The sequence below is a fragment of the Falco biarmicus genome, chromosome 5 (assembly GCF_023638135.1).
Source record: "Falco biarmicus isolate bFalBia1 chromosome 5, bFalBia1.pri, whole genome shotgun sequence".
Classification (NCBI taxonomy): domain Eukaryota; kingdom Metazoa; phylum Chordata; class Aves; order Falconiformes; family Falconidae; genus Falco; species Falco biarmicus.
Window position 1 is genome coordinate 29,848,537 of NC_079292.1, and position 25,858 is coordinate 29,874,394.

The following is a 25,858-nucleotide window of genomic DNA, read 5'->3' on the forward strand; positions in this document are numbered from 1 at the left end:
GAAGTGGCCAGACCTATGTCAGGAAGCCATTACTCAAGTGTAGTCAAGCCCTGGACTGGGACACCTGCAGATCCATGGTGCTGAGAGGGCGCAGAGCCCTTCACCTGCTGTGTCTGTGCCACAAAGGGGCACACAGAGCTGATACCGGGTGGACTACAGAGTTAAACCTCCCAGCCCTGGACTATGTGCCAGAGCATCTGGTCTGCAGACCTCCCTGGTGCTAACTTCTCAGAGATCAACCTTCATTACAGAAAATACCCAACAAGTTAAAGCTCATGCGTTCCTGTGTTGGAGTTATTTATAGATCCCTGGTTTAGTTGTATCCTTGTGTTTATTCCCTAAGGCATGTGTTACAGCTAACTCCAAAATGCTGATATACTCTAGGTGTCGGTGACAAGATATAAAGCATGAAGGACCGCTTTTGCAAATTCTCTTTGCAGAAGTGATCCCAGCCCCCATCCTAGGATAAACTTTGCATTGCTTTCCTTTACTTTCCATGTATTCATTCTGTTTAATAAAAATATAATAAACCAGTAAAAACAAAGGAAAACTGTGTTTTCCCATGCACTAAATCTCAAACTTCAATTTACACTGACTTTTCCTTTTACAACATGGTAGAAATGTGATTTTCATCACTAGAGTTTATACAATATGGGTCAAAACTTTAGCACTCTAAGTTATTTATTTGAGTTCAGTGATGTAATGCTCATGCAAAATGAAGAGTCCACCTTATGTGTTCTGCAGAAGCTAAGTTGTAAAATTTTGGACTTGTCTACACACAGGAGTTATATTAATTTGAATTAATCTGACATCATTAAACCAGAGCATTTTGTTTATTGACATTCATTTCAGTATAAATTATTTATTTCTTTAATTTTTATTTTTTTTACCTAAACTAGTACTCTGGATCATCCAACAGCAACTAAACAGATATAGTTTATAGTTAAGTATATATATATATATAAGTATATATATAACAGCATCCACATAAAACACCAGGCAGATCTAAAGACATCAGTTTAAAAATGCACCTTGGAATAAATCAGTGTAAGTGTCTGAGGTTGTCTAGATTTTAGTGTGGCACCTGGGAGTGATTTAAACATCTCTTACCCTACTTTCTCTTGAGAAAACAATGCAAGACTCATGTCAACTCTTAGCCAGAGTGCCTGACGCTGGTTCCCTGTGCAATCCATGTAGAGAAGGGGCTGGAAGCCCAAGTTCACCACTACAGTATGTGATAAGATTATTTTCAAATGGATCTTGGGGCATCAACAGAGGAAGCCAGTTCTCTTATGCTTAAAGGAAAGGACTGGGCAGCAGAAGAGACAAGCAAAGCAACATGATTCTTTGGACAAGTCAGGCATCTCTGGCCATACTGGAAGCAGTGGCATGTGCATGTTGTCCCATACTATTAAAATGAAAACCGTAACTTCCAGCATATTTTAATGCATGATTCACCATTTGCCCTATGATTTATTTTTGTGTGTTGCCCCTCAGGCTTACAATCTCTGGTTCTGTGTAAAAACACCTCCAAGGCAAATTATTTTTTTAGGGGCAGTTCTTTAAGACAAGTCAAGGAACATGCCATACAACATGAGCTGACATCTGTAATGAATCGCCTTTCCCAGAAAACTAATAAAAGAGAACCAAGCTGATGCCAAGAAGGGACTTCCTCTGCAGATAGGGAAAAAAAGCCAGCACTTTCCTTATGCCCAGTCTAATGTGCCCATTCTGTATGTGTGTTGTGCTTGTGATACATATCCATATGTACCGGGCATCTGTTCGTGCGCCTGCTGTAAAAATATGTTATGAATACAGCTTTCTAAATGTACATGCTGTATGAATGCGTGAGACACGCACTATAGGCATTTGATGTACACGTGTGATGTGTCTCTCCCATCACGTAATGAAGCACATGGTACATTTATGTGTATACAAACAAGTGTCATAATTATGACAAGTCTCACTCCTGTTCAGTCACTTGTGCGTGGATGTGTTTGGAGGCAGGATGCTTGTGTGCACGGGCCACGTATGCAGGCGCTCACACACTGATCACGCGATGCAGGAATGAGGTGCGCGCTGTCCTTGTGATGCCTGGTGAGGCATGGCTCTTTCAACACTAGGCTTGCATTGCATCTGCTGTATTACACAATCCTTTGCATGATGCATGTTTTGTTGAGCTTATGTACTATGTATTTTAGGAGCGTGAGCCCTATATCATGTACTTACTCTCTATTTGTAATCTAGATGGAGGTGTGCTTCAGCCACATGAATTTTGTAATAATAATGTTCAATATGCACATTACAGGTAGTGCTGTGTATCACACACAGTGTCAGGCATGAGTGCAGTGTGCTTTACATCCTATGTGGTGTCCAGCATGGGAGCTTACAGGAGTATTTGATAGGAGGAAGTATTTTAAAATGCTGTCGGGTAAGAAAAACCCTATGTAGATATGCCCATGTCACCAACAGAGACACAGCATGACATTTCCACTGCCTAGAGGGAAAATAATTTATGTAGCTGCACATTAAGTTTGTCAAACAAGTCAGAGAAAAGAAGATCGATCTTGCATCTAATCTCCAGGATGCGGATGGCAAAAGCAGCAGTCTGGAAAGCTCTGCATGCATGAAATGCACTGAGCTTCACTTGCTGTCTCACTCCATCCAAAAAATGTTATGAGCAATGTGGCGGGGAGGAGGACAGGGAAAAAGAAGAAATGAGTAAAAAAGGAAGTTATGAATATGAATAAAAGAAAAACGGGGGTGGGTGGGGGTGGGGGGGGTGGGGAGATAATTATGGGTCACTTTTTAACAAAAGATATAGCTGTGAACATGATCAGAGAAGCTGGGTGGTCACCCTACCCTGACATTGTAGGTTGCCTCACTTCTATCTCATCTCTCGCCTCCTGGGTGTCTTCTGTTCCTTGAGTGACTGAAGGATTAGTGCTCTGCTGTTAGAAACAGGCACTGTCTTTTTTAGCACAAACTACAGGAACCCCCATGGGAACTCAGACTATGTAGGTCCAGCTCCCATCCCAGCAATGAGCTCACCAACCACTTCCAACCCATTTCTTGCACCCCTGTATCTGTGCCTTAGTGTATAAAATGTTAACAGAATATAATAGGATGAATCAAATTGCCACTTTTCATTAGATCACCTCAAAATTGAATAAATCAGGTAGTTTGGAGTCTGACTTGGATATCCAGAAGCTTTCCATGTCTAAATGCACGCCTGTATTCCCAGACATATTAGCTGATTATTAGATCTACTACAGGGTGACACTTCTACTTAACTAATTTTCTCTAAACACACTACCTGACCTGAAGACATCAAAAAATTCCCACACACTTTCCTTTGGTACACAGGGTATTTTTTTTCCTGGCTTACTTAACCATTATTAACTGTAAACACATGCTGCATTGCATTTTAGCATGTGCTGCTAGGATGGTCTGGTCCAGCAACAGCAGAATTCATCCCCTTCCATAGGTGCAGCATCAATAGACTTAAGACCACCATGTTGCAGCAGATCAAGCAGTTTCACTGCCACTCTTTAAGTCTGATAAGATCTGGCCAGGGCATGTGCAACATGGCTCTTTTCCGCTGCTTATGCCACCAACTACCAACACTTCAGCCTTGTGCCTTACAGAAATCAGCTGCACCTCTTTCTGCAGCCCATCATAGTGGTATTGGAGGTAAAGTCTGTGGCCCCAGGCAGCATGCTTGTACCAAGATGAAAACAAATCAGAAATGAAGTAGCCTGCATGGGAACACGCTGGTTATAATGTTTGTGGATTATGTCCTTTAGGCTAGTATAGAGCTGTGGCTCTGAACCTGTGGCTCTGAACCTATGCCAGGTGACCCACAGATGTCCCACAACAGTGTAACACCTCTCCACTTGAAAATCACGTCATTGAGGGCTGTGGTAACCCACAGAAAAATGCTGAATCTTGTTAGAAGATGACGTCCGGAATATTTAAAAGTTTCTGGGCAAGAGCAGGGGTCTTTTCTGCAGGGTCTGTCAGACCTGTGTTCCAGCAGGATTACCAGGAAAGAGGAAAAACAGAGGCAGGTGGAAAATGATCATTGAGAACTGAGGATTGTTTCATACACTTTGTTTGCTAAAACAGTGACAACACAGCCAGGGAAGTTAAGCCATGGATATCACCAGGTATGCAGTGGATGGTACTTCGTTCACTAAAATAAGATAATCTTACGGTTTTATGGCATCTTACACTCTATAAGTCCATCTTATGGTCTATGGCATCTCTACACCATCTTGGAGAGTGGTAGAGCAACTGTAAGACATCAGCCCAATAATTCTGGTGCCTGAGTCACAATTAGACACTTAACATTCAACTCAATGAGAGTGATGGCCCATTCAGATGGCCTGTTACCCAGGAATACCAGCCTTTGGCTCCCTGTACAGTGAATAGAGAGAAACAGTCATGAGACATGTATTCAGCACATGTATGTAGTAGGTGGTTTGAAGACAATTCTGACATTTCTCTGCTGGTTGTAGAGACAGCCAGGGTCTGGCAGTGCTGTCAAGCAGCAGGCTGGGTTGTTTACTGTCCCTTTAAAATTATCACAGTTGGTATGTCGAATATGGTTTGGGGATACAGAGGGATTTGAGAAATTCCTGCTGGGTTTGTTCAAGAAAACAGTCTGCCAGCCTGGACAGGTCCTTGCGTCTGTCCAGCACACAGCAGACTGCTCCCTCTGGGACAGCTGTCCTGCAACAACTTGTGGAAAGCAGAGTTTGTTGGAAAGTGAACCAGGACTGCTCAGCTCGGTGTGAAATCCCTGGCATTATACACAGGCGGCACATTCCCTGCTTCTGAAACAGATGGAGTTAATTCTGGGCCAGAGTCTGCTTTGCAAATACTCTCAGGAACAGCCATCCTGATCAGTGGCACTGCTGCTATGCACGGACTCACCATAGCATCCGATTACTCCATGGCATGGCCGAGCACAGTGCTTCTAGAATGTCCTTGTCCCCTCCCAGCCCCACCAGCTCACAGTTGCTTCCCCAAGGGTCAAAGAGCCAAGTCTGTGTAGTATGTGAGATAAATGTAGCCCTGCTCCTGCACTCGGACTGCCTGAGACCAAAAATGGTCTGGACCACCACTCCTGGGAAGGTGGTAGGGATATGTTGGATTTGAAAGCTGCTTGCTGTTACAGGTCTTTTTTATGCCTGGTACTTACTGAGCTGTATGAATCCCTCAGCACTCTGAGGTCAGAGCAAAGCATCCTTCCTCTAGACAAGATGCAAGACATCCCTTGTAGATCTATCACCCAGCCACATAAAAGTGCTTCCAGATGTCTCCTTCCACCCTGACACCACTTTCACCACTATATGAGCAATCCCTGAACCATGACATGGACTAATCAAGCATGACAGTCAATGAAGACCTGCCCTGGGAAACTCCCCATCACAAAAAGATATCACCTCTTACCCGAGGACTCCTTCCTCCCCCTCTTTGCTGAGAAGATCAAAACTTCTCCTGCTTCCTGAAGTGTTTTCTATAGGTATAAGATACAGCTCTAGACAACTTCATCATTTTCCATCCCTCCCTGATCAGAGTAAGGCTGTCTGTTAGCTGGAAACTGGACCTTCACAATGAGACAAAAACTAGTTAGGGGCCCAAACAGTTTGGCTAGAGGAATGAGATTTCTTGCTGAAATCATAGCATCACAGAATGGTTTGGGTTGGAAGGGACCATACTGATCCCCTAGTTCCAGCCCCTGCCAGGGGCAGGGACACCTTCCACCAGCCCAGGTTGCTCCAAGCCCTGTCCAACCTGGCCTTGAGCACTGCCAGGGATGGGGCATCCACAGCTGCTCTGGGAAGCCTGTGCCAGTGGCTCACCAGCCTCACGGTAAAGAATTTCCTCCTAATATCTAATCTAAAACTGTCCTCTTTTAGTTTAAAACCATTCCGCCTTGTCCTATCGCTACAGGCCCTGGTAAAAAGTCTGTCCCCAGAAAAAGTCCCAGAGTGAGGACAGTACTCACCCCCACAACACACAGGACAACCAGAGAGGTTAAAGTACACTCTGGATTGGGTACTACAGCCTTACAAAACAACCAGGCAGTCTGAGTCTGACCCTCTAATATAATCTGGTATCTGCTACTGAAAACATCTGTCCGTGCACATCACCATTCATTTTTACTAATGGATTTGCACTGAAGAATTTATGGAGAGACGTAAGTGGGGAAAGTGTTTTGCACTGCTATAATATTTTTTTAAGCTATTCTCATCTTTTCTGTCTGAATAGGAACTTTCATGATTTTTAAAAAAGGTTCAAAGAAAAAACTAAAATAGTGCTCCAAGCTTGTGGGTGGCCAACGTAGCATTGCTCAGTAGTGCAAGACCCTTCTTCCCTTCTTTCCTTTAATTTGACTTGATTTCTCAAATCTGGGGCTTTCGCTGTCTAGACCTGACCATTTAGCTATACAGACAAGGGTCTAATAATTCAGTTTCGCATCAGAGAAAACTCTGTGGTTCGAGTTTGGGTTGCAGGATATGCTTCTTTTTTATCTCACACACACACATGATAAATAAAAAAGTATAAGAAATTACATTATCAATTCCTAACTCAAAAATAATCAGTGAAACAATCTGCTGCTTAACCAGGTGTCTGTACAAACATGCCAAAACCTAAATGTGTGCATGCACACAGATACCCAACCTCTTATCCCCTCCAGGTCTCCTTCTATGCCAGTCTCCTGATCAAACACACTTCAGCCATCATCAGTTCCTTCTTTCCTCACCTACATCAACCTTTTTCTCTGTTTCCATGATCATTACAGGATCATTACAGGTTTTGTACTGTTATGCTACCTCTAGTTTCTTCTTCAAAGCCAGTTCTTTCATTCCCACTCCATTGTTGTAGAAGATCTCATGACTTTTGACAAAGGAAAAAGATAAATTTTATTGCAATTCATCTCATCCCTTTCCAATACAAGTTCCTTTTTCCTCCCTATCCACTGGTATATAATGTGACTGAGATGTCAGGACCAAGGCAGCATGCGATGCTGCAGGTCAGCACTGAACGCTGCCTGCCCTCCAGTTTACCTGAACGTTGTGTGAAATTAATACCGTTGTCACAGGAAGAACATAATGCATTGCTATATCAAGGGAACAAAATCAGTCAGTCAGTTCTTGTTGGAAAATCTACCTTTTTGGGTTTTGTTTTTTTTTTTTAATGGAAAAATCTGTAGAACTTACAAATGAACCATCCATCCATATAGATATATTAGGAAAATACTATTCATCCCCAAATAAGCCTGTTTGCTGAGCATATAACACCTGAGTGGTAGTTTGCAGTAATCTTACAAATATTAGGTGCCTTTGCTTCCTTATCACTATTCATCTCCTGATGTTAGGAAAGTACATAATAAAAATAACCATAAGGAAAAAAAAATCTTAGTGAGAACTTTATCTGGAAGAATGTGGATCATTTAAAAGTATGACCTGCCAATCCAAGGGTGCAACCCATGGAAACTGGATCAAAAATGCCACCCAGAAGTGCTTAGTGGGCACAAGATGTAATGGAAAAAACTGGGAGAAGCAGCTGTGCAGGAGTAGAAGTTAGGAGAAATGCTGATAGTAAACAATTTTTCCATTATTCTGTCTGCCAGTCCTCAATAAAGGAATAAATTTATCGACTGGGATTAAACTGGAATTCAGATATTTCTGTTGTTTTTCCCCTCCCCTTACGAAAATGTTATTAAAATTAGCATCGACCATGGTTCAAGTGATCTGTAAAGAAAAAAAAAATACCATTTAATTGTAGTCTTCTGCAAGGAAGGGAAAGAAATTAGCAGCTATATATGAAAGAGGGGAAAGACAGCACCCCTATAACCAATAGTTTGCAGGATAAAATATACATCCAAGATGCAGGATAATGTCTTTAGATCGTGGTTGTTCTCCAGAGTGGTTGAAATCCACAAAACCATATACTCTTCCCTTCCAAATGACTAACAGATTCATTCAAATAGACCAACTACTTTGTTCTGCCCGGGATTTTCTCTTTCCAGAATACAAAGAAGATCCTCCTCACTGCTTCTCAAGGAAAACAAAAACCTATAGTTTCCACAGAAGGGAAAATCCCTTTTCACCCAAAGACTAGAGCTGACAATTTGCACACTGGAAGCAGAATGAAAGACTGTTGCAAACTAGACAGGGTTTCTGCTCTTGATTTGTCAAAGTTAGCTCTTTTCCATCTTCAGGAGTCCCCAGGGACACGTGCAGCAGCAGCAAAGCAAATTGAGCCCACGCAGGCCTGACATCCATCTAATTAATCCACCTTTTCAGGCTGCTAATGGTGCTCTCCAAGCTGAACCACAAGATGGCTTTCCCAGCAACTCGGCTTCCTGAGGCAACTGCTCTGCTCTCACTGCCCTTGGTTGGGAGAAAGTCCGGACAGCCCACTTAAAGAAGTGACAAACTGTTGCTGGGCCAGATTTGTCCCGGTTACCTAAGCTGAGTCCAGACAGAGGACAAATTTAATCACATTTATCTGTTCCTGCTGCTTGTCAGACCATCATTCCCACTCTCCTTAGCCGTAGAGTATTACCCTGCCTTCCAGATAACCACACCAAATAAAGAGTCACGGGTAGGCTGTACCCCGTCGGGATAAGGTGAAAATAATCAGTCATAGAATTAGGAGGCTTCCCAGGAAAATATGATGCATCAGCAGCTCTGAGAAGGTGGCATCCATCTGCCCTTGCTTCAGAAATACTTATGTGATGATTTGGTTTAGTTGTCTTGGAGCTGGACACTCAGCAGTAATGTCCATCTGGCCCTTTTCTTCTCCACGCTACAAACCCATGCGGGCACAGACAGACACAAACATGGCCATGCAGTTGTGGGTGAAATTCCACACGTGAAATGCTGACGGCTACATGTAAGCAAGCTGCCTAGGCTCCCTCCTTGGACACAGGAGCTCTGTGGAAGGACTACTGTACTCCTACTATAGACACCTAAGTAAGTGAGGTGGGTTCCAGCAGAAAAATAACTGTCTCTCTCCATCGACTGCCAGTGGAGTCTCAGGTAACAAGTCAGATGGAGATGTCTCCGTGGTAGATGTACATTAGCTGAGTCTTGCTTGGCCTGTCCTGATTTCCTGGGAGCTCTTTCCATTCAAGCACAGGACACCAGAACACTAGAGTCTGAGAGTTGCTGAGCGCTAACAGAATTCCATAGGTGAGTTTTACTCAGGGATTTGAAGGACCACAACTGTTTTAGCTCTATTTCTATTCTACATATGGAGCCTGGAGATCCAGTTAAAGAGGTGAAGCCACCAAAATTACAGGCATTTTAATTCTGTTCTAAGCAATTATATAAGCCCCATCTCCTTGTAGAGAAAGCCTCCCTGTGTCAGAGCTAATATTAATTTTACATCTCCAACCTTTTCAAATTAATGTGAAACTGTAAGTTTCCACATTCTTTGATTAAACATTCTGCTGTGTAATGACTACTTTATTATTTCCCCCCTCCAAATTACTGATTGTTGTCTTACATTACAGCCTCATCGGTACTTATTAAATTAACAAGACTGTGAAACACTTAATGAATCAAAACTCATCAAGTGTTTCCAAAGTTAATAACTAATCTAAAGATTTTTTTTTACACTTTATCTGCATGTGAAATTTATACATTCCCCACACAATCGCTAAAGTTCAGATGGTCCTAATCTCATGAAAGATTTATTACCGTATAGCTCGGTGATTTATTCAACATTTGCTGAAGCAACACGTAGTATGTGTGGGGAAGGAAGGAGTGTCTTTATTTATTATTTAATTTCCAAGGCTTATTACAAGTTCTCAGGATCCCTCTGTGTGTGTGTCTGCAGACTCTCCCCAAATAGCAAATCTGCAGTTACGAACTGGAAGTGGAAAGCGGGGTGTATAAAGAATGGCCTAAATCCAGAGAAGAGTAACTGTACAGAGATGGGGGCAAAATAACAGAGAAATTAACATTCCATGTTCAAAAATTTAAGACCAAAAGGAAAATATCTTTTTTCAGGATTATGAAAAAGCAGACAAACCTTCCCATCAGATGATGGGAGGAAAATTAATAGATATAGGGAGGGTATGCACTGTAGATTGTCTGGAGTAGTATGAAGATATAGCATGTAACCCAGCAAGAACCAGTATGACAGCATCCTTATCCCCACTAAATCCATCCCTGGACAGGCAGGAGCATGCTGTCAACACTGCTCATTGCAATATGAAGTCTTTGGAGAGCAATTCCTAGACCAGAACCTGCTTCAGGTGAATAGCTTGGTGAGGAGAAAGCAGAGGTTTGCCAGTGGGTTCAGTAAGTCAAGCAGAGATGTCTCATGGTGAGCAGAGTGCAGGGAAATGTCCTGCGCAACTGCACCGGCCTCGGCAAAGCCAGCACCACTGCACAAGCCTAGGAGAGGGGCTGGCTCTTAGATGGGCAGGGGATGAGGGTTACCAAAGGGTAAAAGGGAAGAGGCAGTGCAAAAAAGGCAAGGGAAAGAGCTGGAGAGCTGGCAGGATGACCACAGCAGCACCGTCTCAGGCCCCAGGTTCCAGCGTCACAGCAGACCCAGGTGCTCAGCCGCCCATATGTAGTCTCATGCAACTCGATCAGGATTTATGCTCCGTCCATATAAATTGCATCTCTCTGCCAAGAGTGTGATAAATGTACCCTACAAAGCTCCCTCAGGCCCCACTACCCTTTCCCCCTGCCCTGCGCCATCTCTGTTCTCAGCTACCTCGGGGCAGCTGGATTTGTGATTACCCACTCCAACACCCCATCAATCTTGGGCTCCCTTTTACACGTGTAGGAAGAGATATCTTTCTGTAATGACACCGCTGTAAAACACGGAGCCTGAAGTACAGCCTTTTTGGAGGGATAAAAGAGCTCACAAGCAGCTAGCAGGGCTGTGATGAGAGACCAACGACCAAGCCGAGAGAAGAAACGCAAGCCAGCCATATGGGGCTAGATGACAAAACCCATCAGGCGTATAGGGGAAAGGAAAAATTCATCCGCAAATTATGCTGCAGCAGCTGAGACCCAAGAGTGGCCTTTTAACTGGATTTTACACCAATTCTCTATGATGCATTGTGAGGAGAGAGACAGGCGCAGAAGGGCCTTGGCTCAGCCCTGGGGGCAATTGCGGAGGAAAATGCAATTACATCTGGCTGCTGAACTTGCCCTTGCCTTCCACTGGCTGTATATGCTGTGCTCTCGCCTGGGAAAACTCATATGCAAAAGAAAGAAATTGGAATAGATGGCCCTGCCATTGCCATCAGTGACCCTATGCCCCTGCTCCCCATTCCCTGGAAAAATGTTCACGCCATCCCAAGCGCAGCGTGACCGCAATCAGGGGAGACAGACCTTGGCCCAACCCTCACTGCCCACCACACCTCTCCTCATCTCTCATCCCACCCTTTGGTGGACCCCAGAGACATTCAAGACTGGTTTCTCCATAGACTGCACTGAATTTCCACCCTTCCACTCCTCACTTCACCTCCACAGCCTGTCTGCTGTCTGTTGCAATGTGTTCCCAGGCACAGGGAGGGGCTGCAGGAGGTAATCCCACACCCAGGTGTTCATCAGGGTGTGGGAGGATGAACATCATCTGGCCAGGGCATCGTAAGAGCTCTCACCGATGAAGGACAACACAAAGCAGGAAGATTAATCTCTTATGAAATTCACCCAGCCAGGCTTCCTCCCATAAAAGAAAGGATCTGCCTTAGGAGGTGACTGGGCATAAGCTCATTCCCAGGAGCTCACCACGTCTGCAGCACACACTCCCCTTAGCTGGTCATAAAACCTCCCCTTGCCTCTTTTCCCTTTTCACCACAATGGTAAGTGTGTTACTTACCTCATAGTGAGGATGGGTTAATTAATTAAGGCATGTGACATGAATTAATATCATCACCTTCCCCAGTAGTTATACTTATCTATCCAGAGCATTCACTTGTCTTGAAACACCAAGATCTGGACCCAAACAAGGACAAACTGGAGTTAAGCTACAACTCAATCATCTATTTCTATTTGCTTACTGATTTCTAAACAAGAACAAGGTCCTTACGTGTCTGGCACTGTATAGTTTTATCAAACCACACCATTTGGTGATTTGCTTAAGGTCATAAATGAAGTGCCCTGTCTGCCTTTCCGGCACAGTGTCCCAATGCTGGTGGGATGTGAAACCAGATGTCCTGACCCCCACGGTTGTGTCTCACCCCAGAGATTAGATCCCTTCAAACCTAAAGCTACCATACTGAGGGATGAGGAGGAATTTGGATGTGGAGCCTGCCAAAGAGGCAATTTCAAGCCAGAGACCACACGGAGCCCTCCAAAATACCCCAACCTGCCAACAGTGTCAAGTAGTCCATAAATTATCCCTGAAGCCTTCTGGTTTTAATCAGTCGCACTCCCTGATTACTCTTAGAACGTGACTCCAGGCCCCAACACTGAGTATTTATCTTGCATTAATTAGATTAGAAAAGCAGGAGTATTCGATACACTGACTAATCGAGTCAAGGGATCAATACGGCATGTGGCAGAGCCTTACATTGTCCTCACTCTGCAAGATGACAAGTAATGGATTAGTTCTGGAAGGTGCCCAAAATAACACTTGGTGACCTAACACAGGGGAAACATGAACTTTTGTCTGTTTCCCCACTGGAGAAGAAAAAGATGGTGCCACTATGTATATACCAGTATATACCATTCCTGCAAAGCAGAACTAGTGAGGCTGAGTAGTAAACTCCAGGTCATAACTCCCTCAACATGGAAAGGTATATCGGAGTTCCTGATATAGCAAACCAAGGTGTGATGTCATTGCACCCTGCTGAACCTGCTCCTGCCATCTCAGCTGGGCTCTGTGTCATTCAGCTGGCTGTCCCACACATCACTGCTGTGAACAAGCCTCCTTGGAGGTGACTGCATTTTAATCTGCCTGCAATCTTAATGGCATGCACTGTGGTCACACTTCAGCAAAAGCCACAAGGTCAGTTTGGATGGCTTATAAATACCATCTTCAGACAGAGTTACCTAAACCCTAATGCAGCAACTCTAGGTCTTGTCAGTGGGGACGTCTGTGGTCTTCGTTGCTCTGTGGTTGTTACTGGGCTATGATGCTACTGCGTTATTTGGCTGGGGGTGGGGGGGGTGGCCCTGGGGGGGGAAGGAGGAAGGAAAATAGAAAAGACTTAGCAGCAGCCATCACTAGATGATGAAAGTGCAGACTGCTGTGTTTCAGGCAACAATGACATACCCATGGAGGAATGGGCTTACTGGTCATTTTGGGTCATTGTATATTGTTACAGGACTGAAGGGGGGAGGAATTCCTAGCCTGAAAGACAGAAACACAGAGAAAGGTGACCCTGAGTTCATGTCAGCATTAAACTGGGGGTGAGAGTTTGTCTGGTGAAGCCCTGTGGGCTACTCAGGACTTACAAGAACACTCTGCAGAGTTTTTTCCAACCACAAGCTAATCCGCTGACCAGGATGAGTAGAGAGAAGCCCCTGAGTTACAAACAGAGCTTTACTGTGAAAGACTGTCTAAGCAACCTTCTAACCTCCTTCTCTCCACTCCTCCACTCCAGAGCTTTCCCTACTGTTAAAAAATAAGTTGTTACAAAGCCACATATTGTTGCCAAACTGGTGGCTGTTCTCTTGCTATAACACCTCTGATGATAATCCATATCATATTAAAATGTCCTGTTGGGTAAAGGGATACTCCTTCTTTACAGATGGCAACAATCAGCTGAGGATGGAGAGAGCTCACCTGATGCTGTCTTGTGTTTCTGCACATGATCTCCACTTGCCAGTTTCACCAGCTCTCATATTAGTCCAACACAACTTCCCAACCCAGACTACCCATTTTACCAGCCAAGCCCATGCCTCTAACCTAACCCAGAGATTACCCTTAGGAGGGAAATGTACGCGAGAGAGAAGAGTCTGCCACCTCACTCAATGAGATGGGGACATAGTTTGCTCTGCACACCAGCAATGCCGCACTTAGTGTATGGAGGGATGTGGAATTTCTGAGTAATTAGCATCCTTGTAAAAGAATCAGTTTTGTCCCTTCTGTTTCTAAGCACTTTTTTTACATGAATCCTGAACAAATGGGCTCTGTTAAGGGAAGGAACAAGACAATCTGTATGACAAGCCACCTCCGTCTTCTCAGCAGCCACCTCCTTGAGCCCCCAGGTCGAAGTTCCATCTGAAGACCCACAGCACTCGTCCTCCAGAGCGGAAGTGCTCCCTTCTCCCACTCATCTGTCATGCACAAAAGTTGTGCAGAGCTTCTGCAGTCTGGGCTCCTACTCCAGCTAATTTTCTTTCTCCCCGCACAGCCCTAAGCAGTTGGAGCCTGTACTGAGATGTAATGATCTCCTGATTTTGTTTTTGTGAGTCAGCCTCTGCTCAGTACAAACCTCTGAGCTAATCTCAGCATGAGCAGCTGTGTCTGGCAAAATGATGGACAACAAGCAGACAAAGCTGCTCCGGGTGTTTGTTTCCTTCTTCCTCAGCAACGAAATCTTCCCGGTTATCCATCTTGAGGATGTCCATTAAGTTTACTGAGCTTGCAGGAGGCCTCAGCTACAGCTTACCGTTTCATGCTCAGATGTTTAGATCAATGCAGCAAACATTCAACAATTTAACAACCTGGTGGGAGGGGAGAGGCGAAGAATGTGATTGTGGATGAGGTGTGAAGCTCAGATCCAGTTTGAGTACTACCTCTTCTCACCCACCGTTCCTGGGAGATGGGATGACCTCTGTGCCCATCACACTCTGAATGTCATCCACCAAAGGTCCAGACCCCTCATCTGACCTTATGTGGTGAGCAAAGCTAGACATGAGCCCCAATCTCTCTCAGCACTCCTGCCAAGCACGGTTTCCTTGCTAAACAAAGACATGAGCCTGCTTCCGTTGGCTTCCATAAGAAAAGCTTATCAGAAGTAAAGCTGGATTAATGTGATTTGGTGTGCCCAGGCATTTATAGGCATTGAGAAAGAAGGTGCTCTTACCAGAGCTCATTTACAAATACCATTTCCCTTTACTGTGTGGATCACATTAGTATACAGGGCTACAGATGAAATGAAAACCCCACAGCTGACATGTCCTTTACAGCGTGCCTAATAGAAGACTTCTCCTGGTCTGTTTTCAACCTACAGCCTCGGGAAGGAGACACTGAAGAGGTGATGTCAAGATCCCCAGCAAGTGCATGCCCAAGGCAGAAATCTCTAGTGTCTCAGTCCCCTCTCTACTCTTCCCTGTCAAATTCCCCGAAAAGCAGAAGAAATGCAGACGTTGAGATGAAAGGGATGACTCGCCAGGGTCACTTCATGGTGTAGCCTTCTAACTCACTCTGTTGTTACTTCATCTTTCCTTCCTGGGAGCAGCTGATTTATCTTTATTATCCTCCTCTGTTGTCACTGTCATTAAATTTTGTTGAGCCAAGAGACTCCACTGTGTGCTTTAGTAATTCGATCAGAAAGGAGGGGAAGCAGAGCTGAGGTAATAGGCAGCGTGAAAGAGGTCAGGAGAAGCAGCCGTGGCACATTAAGGGAAATAGAGATCCAGGCTCACTTGGAAATGGTAATCATATAGAGCGTGCCTAAGCAACTGGCAGCAATAATCTAGAGCAACAGTGACCCAGAGCCTTGCTTGCTCCCCTAGCTGTACTCTTATTTCCCTAAGACCTGATCTTGCAGGGATGTCACATCCTAGGCTCCTTTCTCAGGTTTTAGTCTGTCTTTACCAATGCAAACCAGTCGCTGGAATTAGCAAAGGAAGATCTTAGGCATTGCTCTTCCCAACTCGCTGTTTTACATGTGCCTCTGCATGAATTTGTGATTTGTTTCATTTAAGCATTAGCCATTGAACAAGCCCAGTGGCAACGTAGTCATTTATCTGTACTATTTTATTTACATGGCAAAAATCCCCTGCTGAGAGAAGAATCCCAATGCGTTGTGTCCTTGTATTGGGTCTGGCTGCGATGGAGCTCATTCTCCCCACAGCAGCCCTCCCAGTGCCGTGCTTTGTGTTGGTAGCTGGAAGGGTGGTGGTAACACACCGGTGTTTTGGCCGCTGCAGAGCCGTGCTCCACAGCATCGAGGCTGGCTGCCCAGCATCCCCCCTCACCAGGGGGCTGGGGGTGGGCAGCATCTGGGGAGGGGACAACAGGCAGGACAGCTGGCCCAAACTGACCAAAGGGATGTTCCATACCATATGTCATATGGACGTCTGCTCAGCAATTAAAACTAAGAGAAAAGAGGAGAAGGGGGAGCATTTTTTACTCTGACATTTGTCTTCTGGAGCAACCACTAGGCATACTGAAGCCCTTCTTCCCAGGAAATGGCTGAGCATCACCTGCTGATGGGAAGCAGAGAATAAATCTTTTGTTTTCCTTTGCTTCTGCATGTGGCCTTTGCTTTTGCTTTATTAAACTGTCTTTATCCCGACCCACAAGTTTTTTTCCTTCTTATTTTCTCCCACCCCATCCTGTGGAGGAGGGGAGTGACAGAGAAGCTTGGTGGGCACCTGACATCCAGCCAGAGTCAGCCCACCGCAGTCCTTTTTGGCACCCAATGTTGAGTACATGACAACAGCAGTTTTGTGTTAAGTTTCGTATATAGCTATTGCAATTATTAAGTGGCAAGCTCCAGTGTGGGTCACAGAGTTTGCTGGCTGCACTGCTTGTCTCTCTATTTTGCTGAGCTTGGGAACATGTTAATACAAACAATGGCTATGTGCCTAGCACTGATGGCCTTGCCGTGCTGGGGGAGCTGTCTTTTGAAGAGCATGAGGGAACACAGATCTCTCTTCCTACCTGGGATTGATGTGGATGGTTTTATTATGCAGGTTCCCAAGGGACCTTGTTCATCTTTACATGAGCCGTTCAGTACTACTGACTAACACTGGGGTTTGTGGAATCTGGTGTCAGCCCAGTGTAAGAGAAGGCAACTTTTCAGTAAGGTGGTACTGAAATGTGTCCTGAGGCGTCCAGTGCCTGGGTGGCAGGGTGTGTGGAAGGATTTGGGGGGATTCCTAGCACAGTTGTCACCTCCCATAACCTGGGATTTTACACTTGAACAGGCAAGCAACCCCGGCAAACTGACATGCCACATGATAGATGGGTGCCTTGCCTATCCCAACAAAAAACAGCAGCTTCTTGCACCGTACTGGGGGCCTGGCCTGTGCCTGGCAAGCCACAGTTCAGTACTCTGAGGGCTGTGATTGAGGCAGGGACCCAAACAACAACTGCAGTAATTGCCCCAGTAGTGAAAAAGAAACAGTGGACAAGGAAAACAACAGGTCCACATCATCAATTAGTAAGGGAAAAGGAAGAAGAGGAATGGTTTGATCAAGAAGCCAGTCCTTCAACAAAGAAACTGGAGGAAGAAGTAAGAGGATTCAGGCAGGACACAGAAACTACCCAGTCCCTGACCTCATCAGGACTTTGAGGCGTGCAGGAAGATGACAGCCACCAGCCAGGTGAGCGGATCGCTGCCTGGCCGTCCTGACACTGAGATAACGGGGCTGGCAGTCAGCAACTGGAAGGTAAGAAAGCCCAGCAGCTGGCTTCCCTTGTTAGAAACCAGGGAATTGAGAGAGGAATTGGAAAAGAGGCAGCTGGAGACAGCTTCTCTCAAGTGTGAGGGCAAGATATCCATTCAAGCAGGATATTGTGGACTCCCCACAAAAGTGGACTACCATAGGTGAAGGCACCCAGTACCTGAGAGAATTAGTGATGCTGGAAGTCATCTACAGGGACTTAGAAAATTATGAGGTCCCCAAAAATCCAAAGGATGTCCTGTGTACATGGGCCATGTGGAGGAAGGTGATTGGAAGGAAGATGCCCCAGCATCATATTCTAACAGCTTGGCAGTGATGTATTGCCCAGATATGGATGCACCAGCTGTGGACAGAGTGTCTTTTTGGCTCCAAAGTTTGAAGAAAATCTCTGCCCCTCTTTATCCTTGTGGTCCAGCACCTTGGCTGTCAGTGGCACGCCAAGAACTCAGTCCTCTCCTGCCCCAGCCAGAGGTAAAAGGAGGCCCAGGTGCATGCCACATGGTGCACTGTGGTTCTTCCTGCATGACTAGGGGGAGGATGGGAGGAACACCTAGAACCTCTGGCAGAAAACGTCAAGAGGAACTGGAGGTTGTCCATGAGGGTTTTGGAGCTGAGAGTATGGAGGATCAGAAGCCCACTACACCCTGACTGAAAAAGAGAAACTAGCAGCAGGTGAGGGGATTTGAGCTGCTTCAGAAGTTGTTGGTAAAGAAGCATATCTCCTCTCGGCACCATGATTGCCCATGCTACACTGGACATTCAAAGGAAACATCCTCTTTACACACACAATACAAGCAGTACTACAAGGAGTAAAATGGGTAGTGTCAATCATGCAGGGAGCTCTAAAGGGGAAACACAACTGCCCAGAAATCCTGGAAGAGACCATGGACCCACCAGAAAGCAGAGATTTTGGAACATTGCTTGAGGAGGTGGCTCATGCCCAAGAGGGCACATTTCTTAAAGCTCAAGTCAGCACCCTGGTTGCTAATGCATTTGTAATTGCACTGCACCTCCTGCCCCTGTGTGTAAATCATGCACCTGTGAGTCATCCCACTGAGGACTGTGGGACCATTTCTATGACCAAGCCCCAACATCAGCCAGGAACTTCACCAGGATGCAAACACCGGTATTGCAACAGCGTTATAAGCACTGACATGCTTGCTAATATGGAGAGAGCAAAAAGCCACCTTTAGCCATGGCCACGTGGATCAAAGCCTTACAGCTTAAAACATGTGACATGGAGCAAGGTGTTAGCATGTAGGTGACCTTAGTTCCTCAACAGCTACAAGCTGGGAACATAACCCTGAATGTCACTTTTTTGGTACTTGTAAGACACATCCTCAGGATAGATACACAGATTCATTCTTGTTTTCCTTTCCTTCTGTTTTTTCCCTAGTGCCTCATCACACAGTGTAACATAAGGCCAGTATAGTCATGTGTCTTGTGGTTAGACACAGATATGTATGTACAGCACCCCCTATCCTGTATATTCACCTTTATGTGCACAGTAAGCAAAACTATAATGTGCTAATTATGCAAACGCACAAGACCATATTTTTATGGTCAATTACATAAACCCCACACATTTACACTGTATGCCTATGTATATACAAAGAGGACACAGTTCATCTGGAGTATTTTAAATGCCTTTTCAGGATGAAAAGAAAAGTTCTCCAGGACCTCTGCTGACAACCAGTGATCAGTCCTGTTTTGAAGAGAGGTGTCATGAATCCATCACTTGTGTTGCATTATAAAGGGAACCTGCACACCTAAGATCTCTTTTTTACGCACATGCAGCAAGCATGTGCACATAGAAAGAAACTGTTTCTCTTTTATCCTGTTTCTTGCCTTCATGTATACATGCTCTTACATGCATGCATATACACACAGAAAGACTTCGTGGATTCACTCAAGAAAATACAGAAACAATGAGAAACAGTATAGAGAAGATGTCCAAGTTCCCACGTGCTGCCTGGCCTAGCTAAGGTCCAGCAAGCAGTGTAGTAAACAGCAATTTAATTGGAATAAATTATTTATTAGTTATTAAGGGCTTTTTCCTTGAAGCTCATAAAGGCAACAATGAAAAATTACTCCAGAATTTATTCATTCTGCATGCTGGGAGAAACATTGCGTGTCTGCACATATACACAGATATAAAGCAGACCATGCTGTGATCTTATATATTTACGAACAGACTGCAAGTTAATGTGCACCACAGAAATAAGCAGAACACCATAAAAATTAAAGGAGCAGTGCAGAAATCCAGTATCTTTGTGGTCACATAAAAAGACAGAGGTGTAGTTTGCTTTAGGTACTATAGATGGCTGTTTACTTTCCACTTAACTAGGCTGAAGCTGATCTTTGCCAGATGATCACTTCTATGCCTTCAGGCACTGAAATACATTGCTAGACTCAGGCCACTGCCCTGGACTGTGACAGTAAATACATATACATTGTGACTGGGGCTGTCCTGCAAGGTCTCTATGCAGTCAGCTTCAGTGAAGACCCCTAGATGCTCTTAATTTTTTATTGCAGTTTCCTTTCTGGCCACAATCCTAATATTGCCCAAAGGTTTCCAGTGGTCCCCTGCTGATTGGTAGCAACACCATGCTGGATATGCCAAAATCTCCACCATTTCAAAGTTATATTTCATTTTTTACTGCTCTCTTGCAGTTCATTGTTATTCCATTCATAGGCTATGCCTAGCCTTTCCATTGGACCCCTACCAAGACTTCACAGCACCTTGGAGATTTCAGTCATGACACATAGATAATTTGCATTTTCCTTTCCTTCAGCCAGTAATTGAAGTTGAAGTCCATCTTCCACTGTTTCTAAATCCTTAGCACTTGATCTGAGGCCCTGTATTAGGTTTATCTCCATGCTACATAGAAGAACAACTTTATACATATAACTCCAGCGTTCAATAAATGATCCTTTGACATCTAGGGATCAGTGGAGGTTCTCCTCTAGTACAGCCAGTTCTTCGCAAAACCCTTTCTTAATAGCAGACATTTTTCCGGCTCTCCTAATCACATCAAAATAGTCACTGGGCTTTTGGATATATCACATCATGCATTTCTTACCATGATAACACCAACGTATCTATATGGTGGAGAGCACTGACCTGTCTCAGGTGAACAACAGCTGCTGAACCATGTGCAGTCACACTGCCCAGGCAGTTAGAGAGGAATGTAAATAGCCCAGGAGGCAAATGAAAATTTTGGAGGAATGTCCTGATCTCTTCTGCAATCTGCCCATAAGAACCACACAAAGAACTTCCACACCTCAGCTCATCCAGGGACCCATTTCCACAAATTTATTGTATCTTGATGTGCTTGATGCACTCTGACAATTAACACCACGAATGTCCTCGAAGGACTTTGCCATGGACCACAGTTTTTTCTAATTCCTCTGGAGTTCTTCATCAGCACTTTGGGCTCTGGGATCCCAAACCATATTTTCTACAGCAGTGATGTGGTTTGGGGTTTTTTTGTGACTCTGAAGTGAGGGCTAAAATACTGTAGCTGGCTTTAATTGTTGGAGGATTAGCAGTAGTCATCCTGACACTCCTTGATGTCTCAGCCATGCCGTTAACTACAGGTGGGTCATCTTCACAGTCTGGGATCTACATCCCTGGAAGCTGTGTGGTCTTTTGTTCACCTCCTTTATGGAGTGGCTGGGAGCTCTTGTGGAGCCAGAACAAAATAAGGTGACAAGAAAATCTCAACGGCTGTAAGTAAGTACAACATGAGTTTGCTAGAGTATTCAGTCCAAAAACTGATTTAAACCTGAAGAAGTGATAGTAGTATGTGAACCTTCTTAGAATCCATTTCTGGTCATTCTTTGGATAGCAGTCCCCCAAACGATCTCTGTTCAGCCCACCTCAGATGCGCAGAGCAACCACCTAGGCAAGAAGGCTGTGGACAGAGAGAAATGAAGGACAGTGGAAACTGCCGCCCCCTCCCAAAGGGATGAGAACTACTTCCTTGGCGGGGAAATATATTTATTGCCCAGCAGAGGCAGGCCACATGCTGACACTGTGCCAGAATGACTGTGACAATTGACAACAACTTGGTCTCTGCTTTGGGAGGGAGTCTTGGACAAACATCTGAGGATGCTCCTTGGTGGCAGAGCAGCCAGTCCCAAGCATCTCTGTAAGGATCACAGGGGACATCCTGAGAAAAAAAGAGCATGGACACTGGACACAAGCCAAGATCCCCTAGCTATGCTATAGAGGACACCCAAAGTAAGAATCACCTTTGCTCGCAGCCAACACAAATACCTCCTTACACCTGAGCTGCTTGGACTCCCTTCATAAGCACTGCAGTGATGCAGTTACTGCTGAGGGTTGTTCATGCTATCCTAAAGTTGAACCTGCAGGAAGCCATGTGTATTTTACTCTGAAAGGGACAATTTCTCTCCCACCAACAGCAGGTGTATGAATGATTTACCTAGGTGCAGAGAAACAAGCTAGATATGGTAAATTAAGATGAATACCATTATTTCTGTCTGTATGAGTCTGCTCTACCTGCAGGTCATTAACAGACGAGCCTCCCATTCCAGAAGGATGGATGCACTGCCATGAAGCCACAGTGTCCCAGCTCCTGCATCAGCTGCGTACTAGCATTGATGGCCTACACTGAAGTCACCTTCTTTCTGCAGTGGTGGAAAGGAGGAAACCTTTCCTCTTGGACAGTATCTTCCATTAACATGGCTTGGAACTTGTTACCAACAAAAGCTCTGGGCTCCTAAATTTCTTGTGCCATGGAGCTTCCTTTCTTCCAAGGGAGATAAAGTGAGAACGAAACAGAACCTTTGAAATCTGGGTGTTGCATGAGTATTTTACAGTGAACAGGTCCCTTGTAATATGCATATAACACACAGAGAGAAATTTGGTGAGCTTGACCCTGGTGGTCTGTGCTTTGCTGAGTGAGGACAGGAACCACCATGACACAGTTTGCAGATTGTCCAAGCTTCAGTAGCCACTATTGCAGTCCATGAACTAAGGAATGTTGTTTAATACTGCTCGTTATTGTGAGAGGTTAGTTGAGGCCACCTTTCCTACTGTGGGTGCCAAGGCATGCAGGGGTAACTGCTTTATCCAATTTGCCTTAGAACATGAGTGGCTCAGCAGGGAATCAGACTCAGAAGAGCAGACCTCCCCTACTTCATCCTTCTTGGGCGGTTTGGAAGGTGCTAACATTAGGCAGAAGTTGAAAATGCTTCCTGCTGCCCTTTTGGCAGGGAATTCGCAGCTGCTGGTCTGCTGTGCTCCCCTCTCACCCATAACAGGTCTCCCTTCTCAGATACCTTCTCAGAGAGCTAAGTGATTGAGGGATGCCCCTTGGTGTGTTTGCAGCTTTGCCCTAGTCGTTTTATAGTCATTGGCTATTGCTCCATCTTTCTCAAAGGAAAACAGCATTAAAATAGCTTTCTATATTCCTTGAGTACCTTCCGTCATTCCTTGGCAGCAGTCATCCCTTCACGTCCTCTCAATGATGTCACTGACATCAAGCACAGGAGCCCCCCAGTCCCAGCTCTCTGATGCACTTAATTAAAACAGAATCACTCAATAATTCTGTTGTGCTTTCCTGCGCATCTGGTCATTCACCTCTCATGTGCACAGGCAATTAATTTTTAGGTTGTCCGTACAAAGGGATTGAAACTAGAATATGAATTCCAGCACAGTGGGAGGAAAGAAGGAAGTTTTGCTGATGTGTTAGTCCACCTGCAGGGTTCTGCCCTCGGATGCCAAGTGCCCATGATGCCTAAAGGCTTCCCAGAGTGTTAAAAGTTGGAAGGGAGGGAAGGTTTTTGAGATAAAACAGTCCCCCACTCCTGCCCAATTCCATTCATATTGTGAATAAATTAATAACCATGTTCCTGCCTGGAAACCTCATCAAAACCAGTGGCCCAGGGTGCTACATAAAAATAAATGTCAGACCCTGCTGCAAAGAGCTGTATGTGGCCTTTAGTGACTTCTGCAGAATCACACAGAGATCATGTAGAAATCTCAGCACTAAAACTCCTGATTCATGGGCTAGAGCATATTCATTAGTTTATCCTCTTTCTCAACCTTTAAAAAAAAAAAAAGAAAAGAAAAGCTAGCAGTACAAAATAATCATTTTCCCCTGGCATTTATTGAAATGCCATTTGAATGAGACTAAACAATGCTTTATGTTCCTTTGGTTAACTGATATGGGCAAAACTCCATAAGAAAGGAAAACTGCAACTCTGATCTAGTTAATGGATATTAGAGGTACGAAATGCTTTCAAATACACACAATTATTTTTATCTGCTAATTCAGAGGGTGAAAGCTTCTTTCTAGGAAATATGGTAATATATATTGATCAGAAAAATGAAGCTTCTCTACCAAACCCTGAGCACGATGCAAGGTTAAGGGGTTTTAATTAATGAAAAAGCTTTTTCATGAAATGATGCCACCACTCAAGGAAAGTATACACTATGACCTCCAGTTAAGTGGAGACACTTTTTAAATATGACACTGCTCATACGAGCATCACTCACTCTCCTTCTTGGCCAGATAAATATTGAACAAACCTGCTGCCAGACCAGCCTTCCCTATTCTGCCCTGCTTGGGTGGTGGGTATCCACTGCTGAGGTGACCACCACAAAAAACTCAATCCCAGATATGGATGTCTTTCAGGCATGCCAAAGATCTGTGATGGCATCAACGAGTGGTCTAAGCATCTGGGTGGGACAAGATCATCACTGGGGAGTGAAGATCTACAAGATGTGCCCAAAAACCGCATCTCAGACAGCCCATGGTATCTACTGTCATAGAACAGAAGGTGAGGAGCTTAAGACCACTTGAACATGTACAAGTAGCAAGGTGGAGCAGGAGCAGATCTGTAGATATAAAGGAGCTGGGGACCCAGTGTGCATGATATGTATGTTCCCAATGCTCACAATGCATACATTTCAGGAGGGTTATTTCAAGTTATACCCAGCTTTATCCCTCGAACTGAACACCTTTTATCGTTGGCTGTGGTCCTGAAGCATGTCTGCTGGTTTAATCTGTTCAAAAAGAGTTTGGGCCATGCAGTCTGAGTCATTGTGAGATGAAAACAAAAGCCAGTAAGCAGGGACAACTGGGAAACTTCTTATAGAACTTTACTCCTGATCTGAATAAATCTCAAACAGCAATGCAGATGTACCCACAAGTCCTGTGCCTTTTACTCCTGAGAACAATTCCTTTGCATTTATGTCGAGACTCCTATAGTTATCAGACATTTAAGCTGTCATTGGAATTAAACTACCTCTTCTTCTCCACCTAGATTTATTTTCTAACTCCTACCAACACAAACAGAAATATAAATTAGCCCTTTCTATCATTTATTTTGAAATCTGTCCAGCTTGCCTTGCAAATGGGAATATAATGAATTTCATCTTCAATCAGAAACAAGTGCTTTAATTGTTCAGTATATTAGTGATGCATTGTTTACATGATTATTCTTTTTTAGGAGGCACAGTCAACTTAGACTGAGTCCCATATGGATGGTAAACTGGCAAAATCTAACCTGCAGCAGTGGTTTTGCTACCTGAAAGGTAATATATTTACTTCCACTCCACCAGGATTCTTCTGCATTTCAGACCTGTACAGGACAGATGCTAAACTGCCCAAGACAGCAGAATTATCATGCCATAGGGGCAGAATGGAGTCTGCTGCAGAATTTAACAGGATAGCTTGAATACAGCGAGGTCTCACCACGTCTGTCTTCTATTAACAATATATGGCTACAGCCCTACCTAAAACCTGACATGCAGCTTCTTCACCTAGCAGGATAGACCAGTCCCACTCAACTTAGCTCGCGATGGAGTGACAGGAATGTTCTGCCATAATCTCCAGTGGAAAGAAGAACCCTTGTCATGCAAAATTGCTGGTATGTTTGCATTTATTGCAATGCTTCCACTGCAGTTGTTACTGGTGGTATCTGAGCACCTAAATTTTGGCTGCACATATTCCTTAGCAGAACCATGGAAAGCCGAGTGGAAAGGGATTGCTCTGTGCTGACAGCCATTACCCCCAGGCTCAGGTGCACTGCTGAGCTGTGAGGGGTGCACCCCTCAGAAAGTCTCATTAACAAAGGGAGAAGACAGCCCTCCAAAAGGAACACTTCCTTCTAATTGCATGTTTTTATCTTGCTTCTGGTACTGTGCAATGAGTTTGGGAGAGGCCAGCAGAGTCCAATGGAAATTCAGAGAAAAGCAACATTATCCACTGAAATGTCAGACAAATATCGACTTCTCCACAAAAGGC

The 25,858-nt window shown here is 44.6% G+C and overlaps 1 protein-coding gene across 3 annotated transcripts in view; it reads right to left on the reverse strand.

Moving 5' to 3' along the window:
* The window catches only part of PLXNA4 (plexin A4), a 455,447-nt gene that overhangs the window by 185,504 nt on the left and 244,085 nt on the right, over window positions 1–25,858 (reverse strand). The window contains exon 5 of one of the 3 annotated variants that reach the window (XM_056341133.1): window positions 20,978–21,493. The exons of the other annotated variants lie outside the window; for them this stretch is intronic. Within the exon in view, the coding sequence (XP_056197108.1) occupies window positions 21,413–21,493 (81 nt within the window). The 3' untranslated portion in view covers window positions 20,978–21,412. Of the gene's footprint in view, window positions 1–20,977; window positions 21,494–25,858 lie in introns of those variants that run through there. 3 annotated transcript variants of the gene reach the window in all.